General features: G+C 42.1%; 1 protein-coding gene across 7 annotated transcripts in view; it reads left to right on the forward strand.

Annotated features, from left to right (window-relative positions):
* The first annotated feature begins 14,981 nt into the window (after window positions 1-14,981).
* GRIA3 (glutamate ionotropic receptor AMPA type subunit 3) overlaps window positions 14,982-24,440 on the forward strand; it is a 145,675-nt gene continuing 136,216 nt past the window's right edge. For 4 of the 7 annotated variants that reach the window (XR_005259876.1, XR_005259874.1, XR_005259875.1 and 1 more), the window contains exons 1-2: window positions 14,983-15,586; window positions 16,453-16,611. Coding sequence is in view for 4 of the 7 variants with exons in the window: in XM_038164469.1 (XP_038020397.1) it covers window positions 15,496-15,586; window positions 16,453-16,611 (250 nt within the window). In the remaining 3 variants the exon portion in view is untranslated. Of the gene's footprint in view, window positions 15,587-16,452; window positions 16,612-24,440 lie in introns of all 7 variants that reach the window. The other 3 variants (XM_038164472.1, XM_038164470.1, XM_038164473.1) reach the window with 2 other exon arrangements.

Here is a 24,440-nt window from a genome sequence, read left to right on the forward strand (position 1 = left end):
ATTCTGCTGCCTTGTTTGGAGCAGTGTATTAACTCTCGCATAAACTGCCTGCACACACTTCTCTATTTTAAATGCGGTTCATTCTTTCATGGTTTTGTGAGCCTCTGTTTGATGACAAAGTAGCTCTTCGCTTGTCAAAGGCTGAATGCCACTTCTGTACAGCGCTGGAGCTTTTTGTGCCTAGCTATCAGTGCATGCCAGTGTTCAACAGCAAAGTGATGAATTCATAAAATGCGCTGGCTGCTCAGCATTAAACATTCTGCACCACTAGGATGTGATAATCATACTGACTTTTGAAAAAATGTTTTGGGGTTTGGTATTACAAAAAGACTTTGTGTCTAGGAGTCCATGCTCTAACCTTTACTAGTGAGAGGAGATTTCTGCAGCATCCCCTCTATGCCCCCACATCACTCCCTCCACCACCCCCCCCTGACTAAAGAGTGTCCTTGTTGATGTGCTCAACTTTTGTCTGGAAGGGCTAGAAAAGGATTCCTTTCCCTTCTTACAGATGCCATCAACAGAATAAATGTTCTTTCCCTCAAGACTGTTTTTGGAAAACAAGATATCACAAGCATTTGAGCAAACAAGCCTTCTCACTGAAAGTATTCACACAGCTGTTTTCTAAGTGTTTGCAAACCATTCAGGTAGAGATCAGAAACAATGATGTATGATGGAGGTGACCAGTAACACTTCAAAAACCTGGAGAGTCGAGACTTCATTCATTCCATATGTAAGGAAGATGAACAGCTCTCTTGCCTTTAATTCCTCTGGAGGGTTTTTCACATGAATATGTACATGCAGGCCCTGTTGTTCTCTTTATAGATTAAGTTTTGGAAAACTGAAAGAGTTTCTAATTAATGCTGAAGCCAGAAGGTGAAAGCACAGCCACTGACTATATGTGGTTACAGAGTATATATTTTTCTACACGTAGGCATTAACTTGCTTACATCTCTGAATATAGTGCTAAACAGTCACTCTTAGCAATTTCTCACGTTTATTTGAGCATCTCACTCAAGTGATGGACTCCTGGAGGCAGAGCATTTTATGTCCGAGAAATGAGAAGAGTGGCCCTGAGTATACAGCAGACAAAATTCTCTAATCTAGACCTGCTTACATATAGGCTCCTGCATCTATATTTCACACAAAGTCACCAAGCTTCTGAGAGTTACACAGCTTCTGCTGCTTTCACTGATTTATATTGTTTTCAGGTGCCTAAATTAGAAACTTGATTTCAGGAGGTATTATTCACAGTTTAAATGTAATGCAAAATGCAGCTATTCAGTGCAGATATTCTGACTGCTTTAAAATTGTATTCAGGTATAGAGTCAGTTGCTTAACTGGGGAATCAGAGTTGGTTTGTCATCTCTTTATTTCAGTTTCTTTACATCAGTCAGTCACCCCTCGTTGTGCAAACACAAAACTGCTAAGCCTTTTTTTTTAAAAAGTGTATCACATAATGTGTTCTTTTAGTGTTTGAGCCTGTGCCCATTGAGGTCAATGACAAAGCTTCTATTGACGTCCATGATACAGAATCAGGCCCCAAGGCTCAAAGAATTGGTGCATTGTTAATCTCTTGGTGCTAGCAGGCAAAAGGGCTTGTAGATGCACATCCCACTGCCAATAAATGAATGCCAAGCAGTCAGCATTTCTTGCACCCAAAGAATACATACTTCATATCCATATAGGTTTTTAGAAGTCTAAATGAAGTACAGCCCCTCTCTAGGCTCCCAAAGCTAATTTCTCTACCTTTGGATTAAAGCATTAATGAACAACCCAAATTTTGCTGAATTAATCAGACCAAACACAAATCTAGCATATTTTTGTATGGAAGAGAGGTAGTCTGTTTGTTCTATTATCTCCTCTGTCATCGATCCTGTACAGTACATTTTACAGGGTAAAGTTTTGACACGATTAACTGCCCTGTTCCCCCATAGTACTTCACACATTTGATCGATTTCTAGTCATTTCATTCAGCCCTGACCTTGCTGTGTTACAGTCATTTCTGTGGTTCCAAATCCAGTTAATCTGTGCTCAGTGTCTGAATTTAGAGCTGAACAACAAAAATATTTAAATATTAACTAACCTTTGCTTCTTTCTAAATTCTTTTTGGCTTCCTAAATTGTTATGGTATGATCTCAGTACTTTTCATGTGAACTGTAGGGACATATCCTGAGGCCTGTAATTCTTTCTTTGGCAAAAACCCTACTGAAGATGGAAGTACACTCCCAAAATCTGCAAGGCTATTTAACTCAATCTCCCATTTTTTTCAGGAAACAGACTATTTAGAGAATATCTATTGATGTCTTTGAAACGCTGAAAAGCATTAGGCAAGGGGGTAAGGTTTGGCAAGGATATAGACAGTTTTCTAATAATCTGAATCCACAGATAAGGAATACTATCATGTTTATGTGAAACACCTTTCCTTTTAATGATGCCCATGGAAGAGAAGAGATGCTTTTGAGATCAAACTACTTTTTATCTCCAAATCAGTTTTTGATTTAGAGTAGAAATCATAGCATCACAGAATGGTTTGGGCTGGAAGGGACATTAAAGATCACCCAGTTCTGACCCACCTGCCATGGGCAGGGATACCTTCCACTACCTTTCCACACAGGGCTCCATCCAACCAGGCCTTGGACACCTCCAGGGATAGGGCAGCCACAGCTTCTCTGGGCAATCTGTCCCAGGGCCTCACCACCCTCACAAGAAAGAATTTTTTCCTAACATGTAATCTGGATCTACCCCCTTTCAGTTTAAAGCTGTTCCTTCCTTGACCCGTCACCACGAGCCATTGTAAAAAGTTCCTCTCCAGCTCTCTTGTACTCTGCCAAGCAGATCCCCAAAGAGGCCAAATCTGCTCTGCCAAAGTCCAGGGGAGTGAGCTTTCTGTGTGCCCTCCTTGCTGCCCTAAAGATCTAGAACTCCATCACTTCATGGTCACTTCATGTCCCTCCACTCAGCTGATGGAATCATGGGCTCTACTGAACAGAAGGAAAAGCCATTGAGCTGAAATACACACTAAGCCCCACGTGAGCAGTACTGCCCAGAGTGGAAAATGTATTCCTTTCACATAGCCACTTAGCAGCACTGCTCACATTTTTAAGAATCAGTTTTGCTGCCTTTTGTGACAAAAATAGGCTTTCATTTCTCTCTTGCTTCTGTTTCAGAATGAGTTTTATTTTTCAGAAAGAGCCAACACAGCTTCCACACGCACATCAGACTCTTATAAGCAACTTCAACAGGACTGAAAGTTTCAGAAGTGTCAGTGTATTACACTCGATAAACCTCACTGACAAGTTCCAGGCTGCAAGGACGTCACTGGGGGTACAATTAAAAGGCAGTGGTATCACACAGAAACCATTGAAGGCCTTGTTTAGCCTTTAAAGACTGTACTTGGTTGTGAGATTGGGAAGGGAGAGAATATAACTTGACTCTCTCAGGGCCTCAGACAAGTTGGCAGAACTAAGAGCTTGAAAGTGCATTTTTAATCTTAAAAGGAATATGTTGGTACAAGTAATCAAGAGATACATAGAATTCCACAATTCCATTTTCACAAAGCTGCTGTGAAGCATTTATTTCTGGGTCAGTTGGAAGTACTCAACATTCTGAATTAGAAATATATTTCCTTTGTGGGGAATGTACATATATATCATGTACTGCATGGTTTTTTTTACATGTGATGATCACGGCCTAATCAAAATAAAATTAAACTCCCTTTTGCGTTTGACATCTAATGACTTAGAGTCCAGTCTGATACCAGTGATGGGTTCTAATTCACTGTACAGGGGACCAGAACTTATCTCAAACTTACTTTATATTACTTACTTTATATATATTTTTATATTTATAGACTTAACAATCAGATGTAGCCTGATGACCTTGAGACAGTCTGTGAACTTTGAAAAATGCTGTTGCTACTAAGAGCTGCCATTCAGCTTCCTGTTGGCTTGAGTAGTCTAAGTGGTCCTGTACGTTCCTAAAACCTCACTAATTCAGCAAAAGTCTTTAAGTCTCTTGATGAACACGAACTAAATTGAGAGGGTAGATCTTCCCTGATGAACCAATTTTGGAAATTTTAGTTATGTTTTGTCATCAAAATGAGTGTTGCTGACGGATGTGAGAAGTGCTGTCAGCTGATCTTTGTGGTTTTAGCTTACAGCTACAGTTCTAACAAAATTATTTCCATGTATCCATTTTAGAAGATCATTATCACCTTATTTGAAATATAACATAATCAAGGCATATGTGAGTGTAAAGTTATGGGGACCAATGACTATTTGTAAATATGGGAACTACAGGAATAATCTGTTATGAAAAACTGGCATTTATATTTCATCCTGAAAAGATGCAGAAATTTGTTGTCGTTTGGTTCATTACTGTGCAAAGTATGGAAAATGTATTCACTGAGAACAAGTGAAACAGCTGGATTCTGGTCTTGCTTTAAGTACCAATCTCAGCACTTACTAACTTCCCAATGTCATTTCCAATGTGAAATAGCTCTTTTATCCTGTGCAAAGCTCATGCTGCAGTCAAAGAGGCTGTGGCCTGAGCTAAAACAGCAGAATGTATCTGGAGAACATGATCACACTCACACAGCCCTGTGCCTATGTGGAGATGTCCATTATGGCCCGATGTTTACTTGGGTTGACAGTAGTTCTGCAGGAATGTTTCTCAGGCTGTTAATTGTCAGTAACTGGAGTTTCTTTGAGTATTGACTCATGGACTGTTCTGGAACAATTTCTGCCTTTTCTGAAGTTTTTTCATCCTCTGAATTACAGTGTCGTCCCTGAGCCTCTTTTTTCTAGTTAAGCAGGGTCTTCTCCCCAGAAATTGTATGTAAACTGCCCTGTTAGAGAAACACCACTGGGCTGGTAATTATTTGTACACAGATCTGCCATTGGCTGCTGACTGAACAGGAGTTGAGACAACTCCTGGCACTCTGAGCCATATTTTACAGCTGCCCATTGTTGTATTTACAACAATGCAGCTGGCTGAGGTGACATCTCTCAGCATTCTTCTGCAGAGGGACCGAGCATGTGGGACAAAGGTGATCTGCTGAGCAGAGGTATATAGACTGGCAGGTGGCTTCTAGCAAGAGCCAAGTGGGAGATAAATGATTCAGAAACTACAGGGCTCAGGAGATGCAAATCTTGAAAAACTCTAGTCATTATGGTCCAAGTCACAAAAAAAAAAAATAGAATAATGCCCTGTTTCTTCCTTACTTAGCACAGATACTTGTTTTTTCATTATCTTAACACATTAGTGAATCCATAAGAGAGAATATTTATTCTTCAAGCTGAATCCATAATCCAATCAGATGTATACAGCAAACACATGACTTCATGTGTGCCTAAGAGCAAAACCCCTAACTGAAAACTTGTGGAGTGCTGCTCTACTTAGAAGTTGAATTCAGCTGCAAGAGCAAAGCCAGGTTCAAGGTTCATGTATATTTTGGCATAAGGGATTGTGTGAAATCGGTGCAATGGGGTAGACCTAAAGCTATGAATGAGCTTGCACTGAAAACATGCCCTTTGATGCTGCTGTCATTGGATTCCACCTTTGACAGCAGATTTTTTCCCTAAAGAATAACAGAAACAAATGCTTTCCAAAAGATTTCCAGCATGTCACTTTTCATATATATTTAATACTTCAAAACCTTATAACAGCACTCAGAAATTTACAGCAGCAAGGGGACTTATTTAGCAATGCCTTTCCAGTAATCTGTGGGGTTTTTTTTCTTCAACAGCATAATTACGTTGGAAATAAGGAAAGCAACTGTGTATTCATAGTCCAATTTAATAGGCCCCAATACTTTGTTAAAGCACTGCAGTGGATCAGTTGGAGTTAATTATTATACAGGATTACATTGCAAATAACAACAGTATGTCAAAGTAATGCACAATGTCTGCTTTGCAACACAAAAGAGAGAAATTTCAAATCTAAGTCTAAAATTATGTCTTTGCATTTCCTCAACTCACTACATAACACTTAAAGTATTACAGCCCCAAAGAAACCTTGTGTAAGACTGGCCACTTCTTAGCTAACCCTTATGTGATAACTGCCTACAGCTGATTAACAAGAAGGTCTTAAGGACAACCCTGAATTGTCTTGCTTTGGGGAATTTAATTAACTGGTTAATCACTGTGAAAGTAATTGTGGAGGTGGATGCTGCTCCAAGTCAGTGTCATAACTTAGGTGCAGGAGGCAGAGCTGTTGTTTCTGAAAAGGAGTGACCTTTATGTAAATGAGTTTCAAGGTAGAACTACAAGGTGACCTCTCTGCCACTTTCTTCTTCCAAAAAAAAATTTTTTTTAAAAATCCACGCTCTTGTTTTTTGTACTTTCCAACGTCTAATGAAGAGTAGTTTATGAATTATTTTAAACATAAAAATTCTAGTCCTTACTTTCCTGCTGTTCCCTAACCTCCCTTGTATCTCAACACTATAGATATGTGGGAACAAAATGGGCTATTAGCTTTATTCAAAGACCATTGAAGTCAATAGAATGCTGCTTAATGAATGTAATGGTTTTTAGATTAAACTCTAGGTTTCTGCATCACAAGTACCAAGGAAATAGCATCTGACTCATGGAAAGGAAGGACTTGACTTGATTTGCATTCATTGTTTTGTATTTGCTAAAAGACATAAATTATTATCTGAGATTGAGCATCCGTTATGGTTTGATGTTCTAAACATCTCTCTGTAGCACCAGAGGGGCCTCCAGTAGCAAGGGGAACAATCACATTTGATATCCCTGATATTTAGAATGCAATAATAGGTAAAATAATAATTTGAAGCAAGAATTTGTTTTAAATTTTTTACTATTTAAACAAGGTTCTTCATGGGGTACATATACAAGTAAGCTAAACAGTAAAAACAAAAGTTAAATTGAAGATTTGGGAATAATTTTTAAATGAAAGGAACTAAAGCCTAAACTTTAGTCTCATGGAAGTTAAATCTGATACATAGGTCACTCAAGGGTGTGTGTGCAGCCTTGATCAGAATTTTTGTGCCATGAAAAATATATTTACTGCATTTATGCTGCAGAAAAGTTCAACAGAGACCATTTGCTCCACTCCACAGCAGTATTTATTTCATTGATCTAATGTGCTTTACACTGGATTAGGATTTGATCCAGTATATTTTGAAAAGCAACAGAAAGAGCTGTAGGACTGTGAACACCAAACAGATGGGTGCCCCTTCCTTGACTTTGCCTGAGCCAGTTACACTGTGAAATTTGCTTTCAAACTTACTGAAAGTAATGGTTGTATAAACAACAGAGCTTCATCATCAAAAGTAGGGTGCTTTAGCAACACCATGAGTTAGACTAAGTTCCCCAAAATAGACATTCAGTGATACTTTCATGTTAGTGTTTGAGTGCTTAGCTGTTATTGAGTGTTTATGAGGACCCAGGAGAACTCAAAAGAGGACTCTAGCAGTTCACATGTTCAAGAGCAATTTTGGGTTAAACTGCTAGTAAAACAACATCTAACAGGTGAAAATAAATAATATCTCTTTTCCCATAAATAGGTCTGTAGACTCCTTGGGACATTTCTGGTCTACTTCTGAAGAATCTGCAAAAGGTTATTGAGGAGAGTAAATCTATTGTCAGTCAACTGCAGTTTGCTAAATAAGGGCCACTGCATATCTTCTGGAAAATGCTTAAGAGTCTTCAAATTGATATGAGGTGAGAATTGCTATTACAAAACCCTTCTGCAATTGTGGGGGGTTTTTTGCTTCTTATGCCTTCTGTTGTGCTGAAAGAGCAATCAAACAGGCAGTCACTTTTATGCTGCAATTATCAAGACCCAGAACAATTGCTACAAGGTGTGACTCACAAAACCAAACAACTTTTAATTAGGGATGGAAGTTTCATAAAGCATGAGAACACTTCTGTTAACAGTGGCTATATTGTTAATATCAGAACTTTTCAAATTATAAACCACTGGGTTTCTGAGTGGCTTAGGGCTTCTGAAGGATTTGCTTTTCTCCCAAACTGCAGATTATTAGAACCATGGTGTTGTTCACAACAACCTAAGTGTACAACTGTAGTCATCTTGTACTCTCTGTTCACCTCACTGAAATCAATGAAACAAATCATGTTGGATGAAATTCAGCTCTGTGCAGATGGACAACGTAAGTCCTTCACGTTGTGACGAAGTATGATTTTGTTGGTGATTAGGTTTCTTGCGTTTTGTTCCTTTTTACTTGCAGAATTTCTTCCCATAAATTGCTAGGAAGAATGAACGACTGGGTACTTAAGAAACAAAAGAAATTACCAAGCTCAGGAGAGAAGGGTATCTGGTCACACTTCTCTTCTCTGGGAGTTTCTCTCCGAGGGGAGAGATACCGGGAGAATTAGGCAGGTAAAGGACAGGGGCTGGGGGCAGCTGTTAGCTCTCTGTCCCTCACTCTCTTTCCGTCTCTCTCTCTCAGCTTTGGAGGCGGACGGTCAGAGCTGTTGCTTGGGGAAAGGAATTCACTGCCACTGCCATAACTCAGCCTGGAGCTGCTTCTTCTGCTGTGGGGGGTGAGCCTCTGCTTGCTAGAGCAGCCACTGAATCGGGACCTTATTGACACCTACCTCAGTAAAAGAAGGACCTATCCCCATCTGCTCGGGTGCCTGGGATCCTGAGCCCGCCTCTCCCTGCCCTGCCCAGAGCCAGGTTGCCAGTGTTCGCCATCCCTCCCGCCGTTTCTCCGGTACTGCTCTGGTTTCTGTGCTGTAGCCCTGCACACCCTGCCCTGCCGGGATGTCCCGCAGCTCCAGCCACCGCCGCACAGCTTCCGATACATCTCGTCCACCACCCCGGGTTTTTGCTTATTCCGGCCGTTCCAGCTTGGTGCTGCTCAGAGCCCGGCTGGGCACCAGATGGGCTGCCCCAGGGTCTGTGGAGCAAAGCCTCTCTTGTCTCCTCCATCCCTTCCCGTCGGGGCAGAGCCGCCATTGCCGCGCGCTCCCCGAGCCACAGCGCCCCCTGCAGCCGCGGGGGAATCAGCGCACCTGCCCTGCCCAGCGGGAGCCAGCAGCGCCCCCGCTGGCCGCGCCCGGAGCTGCACCGCGGGGGAATCAGCGCACCTGCCCTGCCCAGCGGGAGCCAGCAGCGCCCCCGCTGGCCGCGCCCGGAGCTGCACCGCGGGGGCAGCGCCGCAGCCGCGGCGTCACCGCGCTCCTGGCTCCGGCTGCCGTCAGCGCCACAGCTGCTGGGGTTTGTTTGCCCTGGTATACATACTATAAAGAAATGTTGTTCCTGTCCTCATATCTTTGCCTGAGAGCCCCTTAATTTCAAAATTATAATGATTCGGAGGGAGGGAGTTTACATTTTCCATTCCAAGGGAGGCTCCTGCCTTCCCTAGCATACACCTGTCTTTCAAACCAAGACAGATTTAAAGACTCTGTATTAGATCTTTCAGTATACAGGGATCAAAATTTCAAGCCTATGGGTTACACTGCAATGTTGCAATAGGATATCTTTCTCTTCCTATGACTTTTCTCTGTTGCCTTCTCAGATTCTGAACTGTCCTGTAAATTCCCTGTATTGACAGTTTGCTATCATCCTTGGTGCTTTTCTTCCATTTTTTACCTAGTTAGACCTTGAGCTGTTTGAATTGGATGGTAGGCAGGTCTCCAAGTGAAAGGGATAAAAAGGTCTTAAATTACCAGAGCCACTCATTCTTACCACATATGCCGTATGGACTTCTTTCTTCTAAGTAAATGCTTTCTTTTCATAGCAGTTACATAAGGAAATCTTTTCACATTCAAAGTGATATTTCTTGGGCAGTGACAAAGCAAGGGAGAGACCAATATCCCACAAACACTACGTTCCCCAGGACTAAAGAAGATAAAGTTCATTTTCTGTCTAATTTCCTTCCCATATTAACTAATACCTTACTTATAGTAATTAAATCAATTCTAAATAAAAAGACAATTGATTCCATACCCCAGTTCTGCAAAGGCTCACACCAAAAGTAAAACAGGTTCTTTGAAATTAGAAGAGAACTGAATGTCAGTTTTTTTGCATAACTCTGAAAATTTTATAACTACCAGACTGCTGGCTTGGGGGAAGATAGGAATCTCTGTCTGATCAAGTGGATAAGAAAAATCAGAAATCTTTAAACCTCTAGTGAAAATTTTAAATTCTTTTTGTCTAAACATCTATTTCTAAGAATCTATGTGCTGTTTTCCAAAGAGGTTTTCATTAGAAGACACTTCTGCAGATTTGAGCTGAGATGTGGTAAATTATGGTAATATACAAATGCACACAGGTAGGAAAACAGACTTTTGATTGGCAAACAGTCAGCTGAAGTGATTATCCACTACTTGGATCTAAACTAGATTCTCTTTAAGAAGAATATATTTCAGTAATTATGTACAAAAATTAAATATTCAGTTGTCAGATGTTTCACAATTGAAATGGGTATGAATTGAATATAATGCCCAAGATTTCTTGAAAACTGTATTCATAGGTATAAAATAAAGAGAGTATCCACTTTAATAATATTATATAGAGAATACCACCACATTTTTATTTGATTTACTGCTTCCTGATGTAATAAATCTAGATGAGCACAACAAAGTACGGGTTTAAGTAAGAATTACAGGGTTGTGTTATGCCAGCAGTGCCTAGTGTACAGTTAATCGGAAAGCAGAAGGTAATATAAATTGTTTCTGACATTATGGGACTATAATAACACTACATTTCCAGCACAGCTCCGTAGCTCTTAGAATTAGATGTATGTATCCTAAAGATAACACAAACCCAAGAAATATGAAGATATTTGTCCATACTGACTGTTTCCACATTTGTGTCTTAGTTGTGCAATTGTAATAGATATGTTATAACTGTTACAGTCCATGTACAGTTCTGATAAAAGTTGCTGGATTAATTTGCTTTCGCTAGCTAAAGCTGAAATACATTCCAGTAATGGAGTAATGACTTTAATTTATGAACAAGTTTCCTCTTTGACCCTGTTCCTATACAAATCTTGATCATCCTTCCACGTACTAGAACATATTCTTATGTGCCAGACCCAGTTATTCTGCCAGGATGTATCTGGTACAATCTTAGCTCCAATGATAGGGGTAATAAACCTACTACACATCTCTGTGTAGTTTTAGGATTTCACCTGTTAAGTGTTCTTTAGATAAACGAATAACAACAAATCAATGATTCAAGTAGTCTCTGAACCTGTCTCTAACCAGCAAAAAGTAACTTTCAGAGAACTTTAGACATACTGTAAACTCTCATAATGAATAAGAGGAGTAAAGCTTTCTTGAGGCAGCAAGGAACAGCTTTTTGCGATGAATTCTGAATATTAATCCCTACAGTGTTTTACTAGATAGTTTAATGCATTTACTCTGCTAATTCACATAAAATTTCCAACTTTTAAAACCAATTATTTTGGCAAGAATATTGTGTAGAAGACAGCTTTATAGATTAGCTGTAAACTGCACAGCAGAATATTTGTTAAACTGTCTCTCGTCTGCAGCTTTCTAATTTCATTTTATGTCTCTGTTATTGCCTGGTAATGAAAGGTAAACAGGAGAGCTTCAATAGTTTGTTCTATGGCCACTCATAATCAGATCTTAACTAGATGTCCTTTTGACCTGTTTTCCAAAATGAAGCTGTAATGTCTGTATTCATTTTCCCTTTTGACACTGTACTTTCCCCTTGACTCCTTCTATCTGTAGTTTCATCTTGTCCCTGAATCCCTTTTCATCTTTGCCTCTGTCTCTCCCCACTATCACTCTATCTGTTGACTGTCTATTGTAGAATTAATCAGTTTAGCTAATCAAAATGCTGACACTGACATAAAGTTTGGTTAGTTGTGTGTCCTTTGCTTTTATGAAGAAATAACTGGTTTAGAACAAGCAAACAAAAAAGGTGTAAGACACATTTGATAGTACATTTATTAGCAATTATGACATGATTTGGTTCACTGTGGGAGAAACACAGTATTTGTTAGAATCTCTCTGCCTGAGCTTCTCTCTTGCAATTAGAAATAGGAATGACAAAAGCAATAAAGTCTGCTCAATGCAGTTAGGGTGAAGCTTCAGCAACATAACCCTGCTGTAGATTCTGCCATGACTTTATGCTAACACTATGGGTTTAGCCTACTAACATCAGAAAGCACAGTGAGAACACTGTGTCCCAAATTCCATAGCATTTTTCTAATCCACTATTAGACATTACAATGAAAACACATTAGCTAATTATAAATCATTACCTTCTCCCACTCAGGTAGATACTCTGAATCCCCAGTGTCCCAGAACACTATAAATCATCTAAACATGAAGCTTGATTATCCTGCAAAATCTTGGTTGTATTTAGTAAGGGAAGTTTTGGGAAAGCATCTGGCATGGCCTCAGTTACCACGGAACTCATTAATTCAAGTCACTGAGCATCCCTAGCAAAGTATATAAAATACTTCCATGGTATTGATATCCACATAAAGGCAAGTAAGCTACCATTTTGTCCCAGGACATACTGGGTTCACTGTAAAAAAGATAAACTGGGATGACGTCTCTGGATTTCTCCAAAATCCATATGGAATGACTATTGTGCCATTTGTACCTGCTAATCATGCCATAAGGCTAACTGCATAAGCAAAAAAGCAAACTGCATATTCCAAATGCTAATGAGAATAATAACATGTAAGGGTCTTCAGTAGGAAGAATGTGGGTGATAATGGAAATTTGTCTCTCAGCACAGATATATTTTGGACAACCACAAGACTGTCCATTTGAAGATTGGACTGTGAAGCACCATTTTATTGGAGACAAGGTACCCACCCTGCTGGCAGTGTGTGAAACTGAGACTGACACATGCCACATTCGTTAATGGCTATTTTATCTCCTCCCTTGTTCTAACATCTGTAATGTTATACATCATTTCCTTCATAATTTTTTCAGTGCACCATCAGCTGTCAGCGTGGCAGGTGGCCATCAGCCTGCAATACTTAGCTGCAGAGATGGAGAGAACTTTGCAAGAGCAAGTGAACAGGAAGAAAGTAGGGCTAGCAAAGCACACCAAAAGAGGACAGCAGGACTTTGTAGAGAATACATTAGAAATAGGCTGGAGGTGTATAGAATAGGACAAGGTAAGTAGTTTGGAACAAGACAGAGAAATTATTTGCTAAGAGGAACATGCTTCTGACAACTGTCCTTAATGTCTAAACTTCCTGTACCTGTCTGTAGCTTTCAGATCTGCTGTCCTTACCAAAAGACATTTGTGAGCAGAGCACTCTACAGCTAAGCCAGGATGCTGCTCAAGATGTAATTCTGCTTCTGAAACTTCTTGGTTAGGTGAGCTGAGCCAGTGGCTCTCCCTGATTTTTAAATTTTTATATCTATAAAAGAATAATATAATCACGCCTCATGGGGATGCTTACAGGAATTATTAGGTAATATGGGTTAAGGGCTTTGAGCTTGAGAAGTGCTACAGATATAATCATGGACCTTATAACCCACCTGTCCATACAAAAAAAACACTTCTGTAAAAAGAGAGATAAAGTGACAACTGCCATCTCAATCTAAATAGGGAACATTACCATCCACCCTGCAGCCTGATCCCTACTCTGCCAGCACTGGAACAGTCTCCATGTTCTGGGAATGATTCTCATAAAGGAACACAACATGAAGCAACCAATATATGCACCTTGGAGTGAGCAGGCGTCACACATATCACTAAAAGCATATGTTACACTCCTGCATCATGACTGTGGTGCCCTGCTCTTCACCTCTACCTCTGGCTTCCTTCAAAAGTAATGGTTTGAATCTCTGATGGTGTTCATCAGCATTTGTGCAGTAATCTGCAGCAATCTTCAATCTTACACCTTGGCTACTTACATGATGCTACAGCCAGTGGCACTGGTTGATTATTTTACAAATGCATAGGCAACTGCATTTAATATTATCCCTAACTGAACTGAACATTGACCCAAATAATGCCACAGTCTAAGATTTAGAGAAAAAAAAAAGAAGCAGAGCAGCACCAAGGTAAAGTGACCCGCGAGGGAAAGCAAATATTAAGGGAAGAACAGTCTTAGGTAGGCCTATGAGATGGACAACTCCACCTAGTATTGCTTTTCTGCCTCCATTTTGTACAGTTTTGTGAGCCCCAAAAAAGCAAAAAGAAAAGCACTGTATGATCCATACAGCACAGTGTCAAGGAGATGGGAGAAAGACCACAGAGAACCTGACTCAGGCAGACACACAGCAGCTCCCTGTGGATATGAGGGGAGTCTCAGGGCTGGTGTGCAAGACACACGGGATGTCTGCCACCCATCCCCCTGCTCCCCTGCAACCACCAGCTTGGTCCTGCCGTGTGCTCTGTGCTGGGGCAGCTCATCAGCTGACACACGTGTTGTGTCTTTTTCCAGCATCAAGGATGAAACGGGGAGACTTTATTTGAGTTCCTTCCTTTAGAGGAGGTTGGGAAGGACCTAACATTCCCTCGTGTGGGATTCAACTCTTCTTGTCTTTCTTCACTTTACAGCACTGTGGGCGGATGATGCTTCCCTGCTGATGCGCTGGCACTGGAGGAGGGATGGGGAGAACTCGGGCGCAGGGCCGGCAACCCCTTCGGGAGACGCAGGGTCCCTCGGCATCCCCTGCCGTGGCCCCCTCCAGCCCTCCCTCGGCAGCCCTTGCGCTCACGTCTCTCCCCAGCCCTCTCCCCTCAGGAGGGGCCCAGCGGCACCCGCCTGCCCCGGCCATCACCAGGCCTCCCGCCGCCGGCCCCGAGCCGCCTCTGCCGCCTCCCGGCCCGCAAGTTCTGGGGCGCCCGCACCGCCCACCGGGCACGGGCACCTGCACGGGCAGGACGCGGCCACCACCCCACCACCCCGGGCCTCCTCTGCCGGCCCCGGCTCGACTCGGCTCCGCTCCCTGCCTGCCCCTCCTTCCTTTCCCCGCTCCCTCCCCCGCCCGCCCACAGGCGCACGCACCGCACTCTCTCTCACATACACACACACACATCGAGCCGATGCAGCTTTAAAGGGGCAGCTGCCGCCCGGGGGCCGCCCCACGTGAGGCCGGTGCGCTCCCGCCGACCGCAGCCCCGAGCGCTGAGCCGCGGCCGGAGCGGCCGGAGCCGCCGGGGCCGGGCGGGCGGGCCGAACGGAGCGGAGCGGCTGCCAGCCCGCCTCACGCCAAGTTTGATCGATAACCCCCTCCCGGCCCGGGCGGAGCAGCCTCGGCGGCTCCGCTACCCACCATCTTTGGGGGAAGTCCCTGCGTTGGGGGGGGGCTGCTGGCGACGGGGGAGAAAGGCAATCTCGCAGCCAATGAGCCCTGCTAGACTGGGGTGAAGACGAGAGCAGAGGGATTTGGGGAAGGAAAGAATAAAAAAAAGAGACGAAAGGAGGGGGAACCATCCTCCCCACCACCTCCGCCAGCATCGCCACCACCGTTGACACCGCTCCGAGTCTCCAGTTGCGCCCATGCCTGTGCCGCCAGTTTCGGTTTAGGGGCTGAACCGCAGGGGCTGAAGAAAATGGGGCAGAGCGCGCCCCGGACCCTCCTGCTGCTGCTGGCGGGGCTGCTGGGGGAGGCTCTGGCGGGGTTCCCCAACACCATCAGTATAGGTAAGCGCCCGCCGCGGCACCGCGACCCGCGCCTTCCCCGCCAGCCGGGGGGAAGTTGTGAGGAAGGGAGCGGGGGGCGAGCCCGGACGCAGCGGGGAAGGAGCCAGCCCTGCTCCGCTTCGTTCCCCTTTCTGGGGGCGAGAGGCAGCGGCGGTGCCCGGGCTGCGCCGGCGGGCGGCTGCGAGCGGCGCCGGGCTGCCCGCACCCCTCCGAGCGGCGGGGATCGGGTCCGCGCTCTGCGGAACCGTGCCCTGGAGCAGCGCATCCCGTGGAGCACATAATGTGAGAGAGTCGTGGCGTGAATCTGTAGCGACGTGCCCGAAAGCCGGGGCCGAGCGAGCCGTGAGGCTCGGGGCAGCGAGTGAAGCGGGGCTGTTCCCTGCCGTCCCTCGGAGCATCATTTCCCTCGGCCGCGCTATCGCTCCACCAGACCGTGAAACCGCACGTTTGCCACGCCGCACGCCGCCGTGTCCCCGCACATAACTACAGCGGCGGTATTTCGGTAGTCTGGACAGGATTTAGGAGCCACGGTTCCCCAAGTTAGACTTTTAAATCTCTGTGTGGGCATCCGTGTAGAAGTGGCCTGGTTTTCAAGGTGCACCTGCAGCTCCAAGCGACTCTCATTGCTCAGGGTGCACCTGGATGTGGTGTGTGGCTTTAAAAGCCCAACTTTGGACTTGGAATATGTATTTCATGTACGTGCTCTGTCAGAGTTATGTGCTTGCGTTCAGGCTGCTCCTGTTCATTCTCTCCTGCAGTGTGCAGCGGGCAAATATAACTTATTGCCATTGTTTCTCCTCAAAATTAATTCTGAAATACCTTTTTCCTTTTTTCCTTTTTTCCTTTTTTTTTTTCTCCTCACCTAGGTGGACTTTTCATGAGGAACACTGTTCAGGAGCACAGTGCTTTTCGATTTGCTGTGCAGCTATACAACACAAACCAAAATACCACAGAAAAGCCCTTCCATTTGAACTATCACGTAGATCACTTGGACTCTTCCAACAGTTTTTCAGTGACAAATGCTTGTAAGTAAATATCTGGTTTTAAAAAAATATATATTAATTTGTTATCTATCCTGCATTCAGTTCCTTCCTGGTAGCCTAGAGTTCTTGGTCATACAATATAATGCAACAAATGTGTGTAGTGACTGGGGGTTTAGTAGATTTGCAGCACTATATGGAATACCTTAGGAAAAGTTCTCTTACCACCTCATCCCCTTAGTTTTGTTTTTCAGGAAAACAACCATATTGTTGATACATCAGTGCTGTGTAGCTGCAATCAGTGAATTGCTGCTGTAAGGTCCCTTTTCTGTTGAGGCTAGCTAGCTGTGTGAAAAGGCATAATTTGCAAATATATACTATGTAGGGAAAAACCAGAAACCATGGTTTAGAAATGACCTTGAGAGGGAGAAGTCTAGAGGGGCTTACTTGCCTCATCTGCCTTGAAATACTGAGTTGTTTTCTTACAGTGAGAGTCCTGTAAAAAGCTGAGGAGACTGTAAACTGACACATACTGTTAGAGCTGAGGGGAGAGAAAATGGAATCAGAACACTTGGCGTTAGGAGAAATAGCTCTGCACAAGCAGTGCACACATACAATTTGAGCTTTTATTAACAGAAGATGCAAAATAGAACTTTGAGTATTGCTAATGTGGTGTTAGGATGCAAAATCTCTTTCAGAAAGACTAGTGCGTGTTCTGCATTTTAAAAAGCATTCCTTTACCAATAGTGGTTCCTGGATATTTGTTTTAGCGCTGTATCCAAATTCGATTCTATACAGGTTTTATTGTAAATTATTGAAAATGAGAGGAGTCCTCTTCCAAGGTAACTAATGCACTTTGCAATGTGGAGATATATGTCTGCACATGATCTAATGGACTGCTGAGCGCAGTGTACTAACTTCACATTATGAACAGGTTACTTCTCACAGTTTGCAAGTTTCTACTCACAGTGTAAAATGGTCAAAGAGGAAGCACTGTACTGAAATAATGAAGTATTGGAGTACAGAAAAATAGTATTTTTTGCTTTAAAACAATTATGTGTTTTGAATAACTTATTTATTTTTTTTATTTGCAGGAGATAGGATAGTTCTTACATTCCTGTCCCACTGTATATTTTGAGAAAGTTGATGGTTAAAAAATATACAGTAAGGAAATATTTGGACAAATTTTGGATTGATATTCTAACATATCCCCCATGTGACTGCTTCTTGGTAGTGCAGTGTTGCACTCTCCAAAGGACTTTGAAGTAGAACCTTTAAAACTTTTGCAGGGGAGTTAATTATGTAATATACAATAAAAATACTTGGTAAAGTAGGGAAAATGGTACATAAAATCGTGTCTCTACTTTGCATCTTATTTTACTAATCCTATCCAGCTTCAACAGCTCTTACAACAAACATCAGACTATTAATCCTTAATCAGTGTAATCCCTTCAAGAGGCTGCATCTCAAGCACAGTTTCCTAAATATCAATTATATGGATTTAAACTAAATACATTGAACTGCTTGGGTGATTAATTATTAATTGTTTTTTAAAAGTTGTTACCAGCTCTTCTCCCACCAACAGAAGTGATCCACACACTTGTTTAGGGCAGTCAGTATATTTAGTCAGTGTTCTACTCATCTTCTGACATCTAATGATTTTTGTCAATGTTTATTAAAAGCTGTGGCAATTTTAGTAAAGTTGGATGGTTCTCTGTAGTACAGGGCTGCGTGTTCCAACACCCATATTACCAGTATAGTGAAATTGGGAAAACTTAAATCTCTGGAGAAACTGTAGTCCAAAGAAGATGTACCTACAGTAACCTATTTAAAAGCAGAAGATGTGAAAAAAGAAACAGACAAAAGAAAATGAAAAGGTGACCTTGTCTGTACTGTGTCAACCATCTCATAATACTGTTGATGAGAAAAGAATACGGTGAGTCCAAGTTACCAGTCATAGGCTTCAGCAGCTCAAAATGCAAACAAACCCTTCAGAAAAATTATTCTTTTCAATCTGGTACCAATTATCTTTGAAAGTCAGAACACTTATGTGTATCAATGCATTAGGATAAATTAATAGCTCCTCACACTACCTGACCAAAATTCCAGCCTTTCACCATATCCTCATTTCTCATAGGAGTGGCAGATAATTTCAGTGTGCTGCCATATCCATGAAGGAATTCTTTCCACAACATTTTTACCTCACTTGGAGATAAGCATATACTGTCTCCAGTGCTGTCACACAGCCGTTTGATCAATATTTGCAATTGGCAGGGTTCCATAGGAGAGAAACCTGCAGTGACTCTGCCTTTGGTGGGGAGGGAGGCTGAGGCTGACTTTGTGGTGGGATAGGTACAGGAGCTGAGAGGAAATTGAAGAAAGGAGCGTGTGTAGCCTGAGCCTAGTCCCTGTACTAGTCAGTATCCATAAAATAACACTTTTCATTGTCTTTTGCAGTGATTGATATGATAGTGACTGTAGTAAGTGTTCCTGTGTGCAGGGATTGAGAGGGGCTCCACTCATAAAGACTTAGGTTCTTACTGTGCAGCTGCACATCCCGTTTGATGCAATCTGGTGCATTCCAGAGGAAAAAAAAAACCTCTTCTGAAGTATTCTCATGAGCCTGAGAAAAATAGCCCACCTCTGCTACGGCAGATTTGGCAATATCCCAACCTGGGAACAAACTTGTTTAGAAGCAGAAGAAAATTCCTGTCCTAAGCCCCTCCCTCTGATTTCTTTTTCAGTTAAATGATGCATAATCTGATTTATGTACATGTATTCCCTGCTTCGCTGCTAGCACCAAGCCTCTCTCTGTATATTTAATTTACACACATTCATACAGTATTTATCCACTCTGTATTTATCTGCCCACTTATTTATTTAGCTATATGATATCTTAACAGAGAACAAATGCAAACACAGATGAAAATTCCAGTGTATTTAAAGGTGAATTGAAGTTTATCAGTTGGCTCTAGGGAAATTATTACATTTCTTAAAATATGCAGCTTTTTGCTATCAGTAGAAACAGAAAGGAAGCTGACTTGACCTATGAATTTATAAAATCAAAATCAGGTTATATTTTCTTTAAAAATGCTCGTGTAGGGAGTGAGCTAGCTTTTTCAGAATAGTATGAATATGACAACTCAAATATATAAATTTGTCACTGAATCAATCTCTCCCATGCATTTCTCCTAATCTGATGCAGGATGTTGGTGTTAATGTTGAATTGTGTGTGCAGTTCTGTAGATCACATTCCCTAGAAATAACCCACGTCTGTCGTTCTGCTCTGCACTTGTAGTGCACTGTACTAACACTGCTCCAGCCTCTGCAGTGTCAGCTCATTAGCACACAGATCTCATATTCCCTCTCTGCACTGTCATTGCAAAAAATTGCTGTTGTACACCTTTACAGCCAACAAATGTGCACTTGCCTTATGTACAATTTTCAAGAAATATTTAGAAAGGTAAACTAAACCTTATGTATAGTCTCCCTTGAATTTCTCAAAGCATTTTTTAATTAAAAGCATAGTTTTCATTAAAATCTGTTGATCATGTAATGACAGTGGTGGGATGTGTGCAGATGAAAAGGGGCTGTGATTGTAGAATCTAATTAATCTACAGATAGATTCCATCTCTCAGCTAAATCTAACCTATCAGCTGCAAATTCTTGTACCATTAATTTTTCTGAGTTTTTTTTTTCTTATGTGTCTTCTAAATCCAGAAAGCCTTTTGTATTTTACCAAATATAGATGTGTAGTGTTTTGGTTTTTTTATGAGCATTCATTTTTCAAGAGACAGAAAGAAAGAGGGAAGATGCAAAGACACACTAACCTTAGGTTGCTAAAATCCTGTAGGTGGTTGTATCGGCACTTTCTTGAAGGGGTCTGACTTCACACTTATAAAAATTTACTTTAGCATCCTTGCAGTCCTTGTGTTTAATCCTAAAAATTCAACTTGGAAGATTTTAGTGGGAAAAGTGCATGTTCATTGTTGTGAGAGTGTTGCAGAAAATGATACCTCAGGACTAGTAGCAGCCAGTTTTTGCAGTTAAACTGAGCTGCTCCCTCTCGCAAGGCCCAGGTGTGGGGGTGTGTGTGCTCACACGCACCCTCGCTCGCGCTCGAGCGCACGTGCGCGGGCCCACGTTTTCTTGAGGTGCTGTTCAGCATTTCTTTTTGCCAGTGGGCAGATAATTTGCTTCCCTTGCATCTGTGTGCTCTTTGGCCAGCTGGCAAAGGACACTGATGCTGCAAGTGGTCAGCTCCCTTCTGCCAAAAAGCATAAGCATGTGTTGCTGAAAGCGTTGCCAAGTTTGGGCCGGGTACTGCTGGTCTTGTGGGAGCAGCGAGCACAGGGGAGATGAACTCTCCCAATATGGAATATACTCTGCTTTCTCCAGTGTTCTGTGGTAAAACACCTGGAAATGTGCTTTCTACACAACTCTACTCATTACAGACCGCTGCAAATGCCATTCATGCTGCAAAATGCGCTCAAGTATTGTGTGTAACTGTTGTATGACCAAGAAAAGCAGCTGGCTTCAGTTTAGGGGTCAAAGCTTTTTGCATTATTGGGTCTCGGTTGAAACATGAAAGGTGTGTTTCAACTAACGTTTGTTTCCACTTCATGGCAGAGCAGATGATTTGTCATTAAGCTGAATGTGATCTCAGTCTTAGCAGAAGGAACCATACCACTTTCAGACTATGTTTTATTATTTCTTAAATTATTTTCAGAATAAGCTTATTCTCCTCTGCTGCGTACATTGCATTGATGTACTGTTTAGATGCTAGGGTTCTGTTACATGGATAGACACTTTTTTGAGAAACTCTGAGTTTACCAAATGAATAAAGAATAAAGCATGGTAAAGAGTGCCATTTACTTGTTTAGTTTTGGAAAGATTTTGTGCAGATGCAGATATGAAATTGTTCCCTTTTCCTATATAGCACTGGGCCTGGAGAACCCATGGGGCTATTAGGGCAGGCTGGAGAGCTACTGATAAACTATACCTTCCCATGAAATGTATAACAGCTGGAGTTTATCTCTGGGAGGAAAGGGAGATGCCATGATGTGAAACTAGCCTGTGACAGAAGCTTTTAACAACCACAAAAAAAGCCCCACAGTTTTGTTGAAGGCTGATTCGGGAGCTTGTCCAAGAGCTGCAGAAAACAGTGGGTTTCTTTCCTCTGGGTTCGCTGTGTTCAGTGTCTGGGATGTGGGAGGCCATCCTACTGCCAGTGTAGGACTGTTATGCAAGAAGGTGTGAAATGAGAGCTGATGTATTTTCAGTGTTTCTTTATTGTCACAAACCATCGATTTAACATTTTCCATTTAAAGTACATATTTTGTCATTACCAGTTTTAGAATGCTAATTCCAATTTAGTTCGGCATCCTTAAAATGTTTTAGAATATGTTATTTTTGAACCATCAACAGTGTGTTTTCATCGTTCATTTCAAACCAAGCCAACCATATAAATGAAAACCTGTGTTCATTTATTGTGAGGAAGGTGTTATGTGAATTGATTTTGGGCATTTAAGTTACAACCTGAGAGCAGTACTTTTCTATGCTGCTGGAGAGCAGAGATCACTGGAAGGCCATCACCCTTTTTCTAAGGAAATTCATAAGGCAGCCTAAAAACTCTGTACCTGTTGTCAGGAGGTTTGCTGTATGAAGGCTTGTACTTCCGCTGGAACAACGTGGTGATCTAAAGCCAAAAATTTAGAAATTATTTTTGTAGATAAAACCACTTTCTGTGAAGCTGTGATGATCACTGCAGTGAAGCAATTTCCAAATTTCACCCATGGAGATTCTTTTCTTCTAAATATGTATGCATTAAATTTCCTGTCAGAGCCAGAGGCTTCCCTCTGTTGTATCACCTGCTTTATATTATTGTTGATCTTTGGAATATCAGATGCCTTTGAAACTTCAAATTTGAAATCATCTTTGAGTTCTCATGTGCATCCATCTGATGGAGACTCCAGGGTAGACACTCCTGCTCTGCTGCTTATAGCCATTGCAGCTGGGCACTAATAACTACCACACAGCCTCACATTACACACTCTGGCCTGACTCTCTTGGAAAGTTTGGAGACATTTCTGTATCAGCAGATATGGCATGCAGAGTTCATTTTATTAGTGCACAGCAATGTGTGAGATATTCACAGGCAGTGAGTACCCTTCCAGTTGGTCTCACAAAGATGTGTTAGTGGTGATACTATCGTATATGCACAGAGCAGGTGATAGGGTTTATGTGCAGAGAGGAGTGAACGTAGGAACGAGTTACGTCAGTGAATCCATGGAGCAGTCATTCCTGCATATCCTTGCCATTGTGTCTGAGGCTCTGGATCTGTTTTATCACCTTAACTGTTTCTAAAATAGCAAGTGGCAATGTGCAACCCTGACACAAACACCGCACAGAAGCCCTTAATGCGTGAGGATCAATCTGCAGACGCGCAGTGCTGTGGATAACTTGCCCGGGCACTTGTAGAAAGGGTGAATTGCTTTTCTGGAATGGATAATAATGCAGGTGAGCACTCTTCTGCTGGAATGGAGTGACCTATCTGGTCACTTGTATGTAATTATTTTGCTAGACTGTTTGGGTGTTTCAGTTATGCTGAAAGTTATTTTGCTTGGTTTGTTTCAAGTGCAATTTACATGTTTGCTTTCAGTCCACTTATAACGTAAGCGATTGGCTTTGAATGCTTGGTCCTGCCCTTGTGTTGGGCTGATATTTGCTGGAGCTTGTTCAAATGTAATGTTTGAAATTCTGGTTAAGAATTTAAAAAAAAATATGTAGGGCTGTATGGGTGGTTCAATAGCTTGAGAGTTTTTTAGTAAAAGAACTGTCTTTAAAATTATATGCAGCTGTCTGGGTAAGAGATAGCTAGTGTCTGATGGTGTATAGTCTGTGCATAGGCACTCATTTTGTGTATACTTCATCATTTTCACACATCTTTCTCCTGGGCTGATGTGTGGAATTGTGCTTGCTGATTTCTCCATGGGTAGTTTTGTCACATGCAAACATCAAGCATTTGGGCCTAGCCTATCTGGTAAAGGGACTGAACTTGGGAAATGGTGGGATCCTCTGGTGGCTCACAGCATGATTTGGAGTAACTTGAATTGAACTTTAATAGCACAGTTTTGCTCTCTCTTATACAGGGGTATTAAAATTTACCTCTGTCTCAGAGGTACTGCAAGGCTGTTTCTGGTAAAAAACTTGGAGAGCTTAGGCTAACAGCACCTTCTTCGATTTATTGATCGCTTCTTCCACTTCCTAAAAAACAAACCCAAAACCAAAAAACAACTGACAAAAAAAAAAAAAAAAAAGAAGAAAAAATCCCCACAAAAATCCAGCCTACTTTTGATGCTGTAGAAAGATGAATTGAAATTGGCAATTACAAATTTGCTGTCCTTGCTGTAAGAAGATGTTCATTCCCACTGATGGACCTGGGAGAACATGTGTCACAGCTGTACAGCAAGCCAATCTATCACTTGGCTAAGGAGGAGTTTTCAGCTCTTTACCTGAAATAAGCAAAGCTGTTGGAGAGAAAAGATATTTGATATGGAAAGTTTTTTTGTCTGCTATGCCCTTTGGGTCTTTATAATAGGTCTGGTCCATACTACTGCAGCACAGCAAATGCCCAATTCTTGCCTACCTGACCCCACACTCTGACTGCTTATTTGAGTGATGGGAGAAAGACCTGTCTTTACTAGAAGTGCTGCTGTCTGTTGATTTCTCCAGTGAGGTGTGCTGTAATCAGTATCTCACAGCTGCTAGCTTTTCCAAGAGATGTGCAGCAGTGCGTTTCAGGGGTGGCTGCCTCCTGTGGTTTCTTTGTCTCATTTCCATTTCAGAGATCTTAGTCTGATATAGGTGCTGCA

Source organism: Motacilla alba, chromosome 4A (genome assembly GCF_015832195.1).
Source record: "Motacilla alba alba isolate MOTALB_02 chromosome 4A, Motacilla_alba_V1.0_pri, whole genome shotgun sequence".
NCBI lineage: Eukaryota > Metazoa > Chordata > Aves > Passeriformes > Motacillidae > Motacilla > Motacilla alba.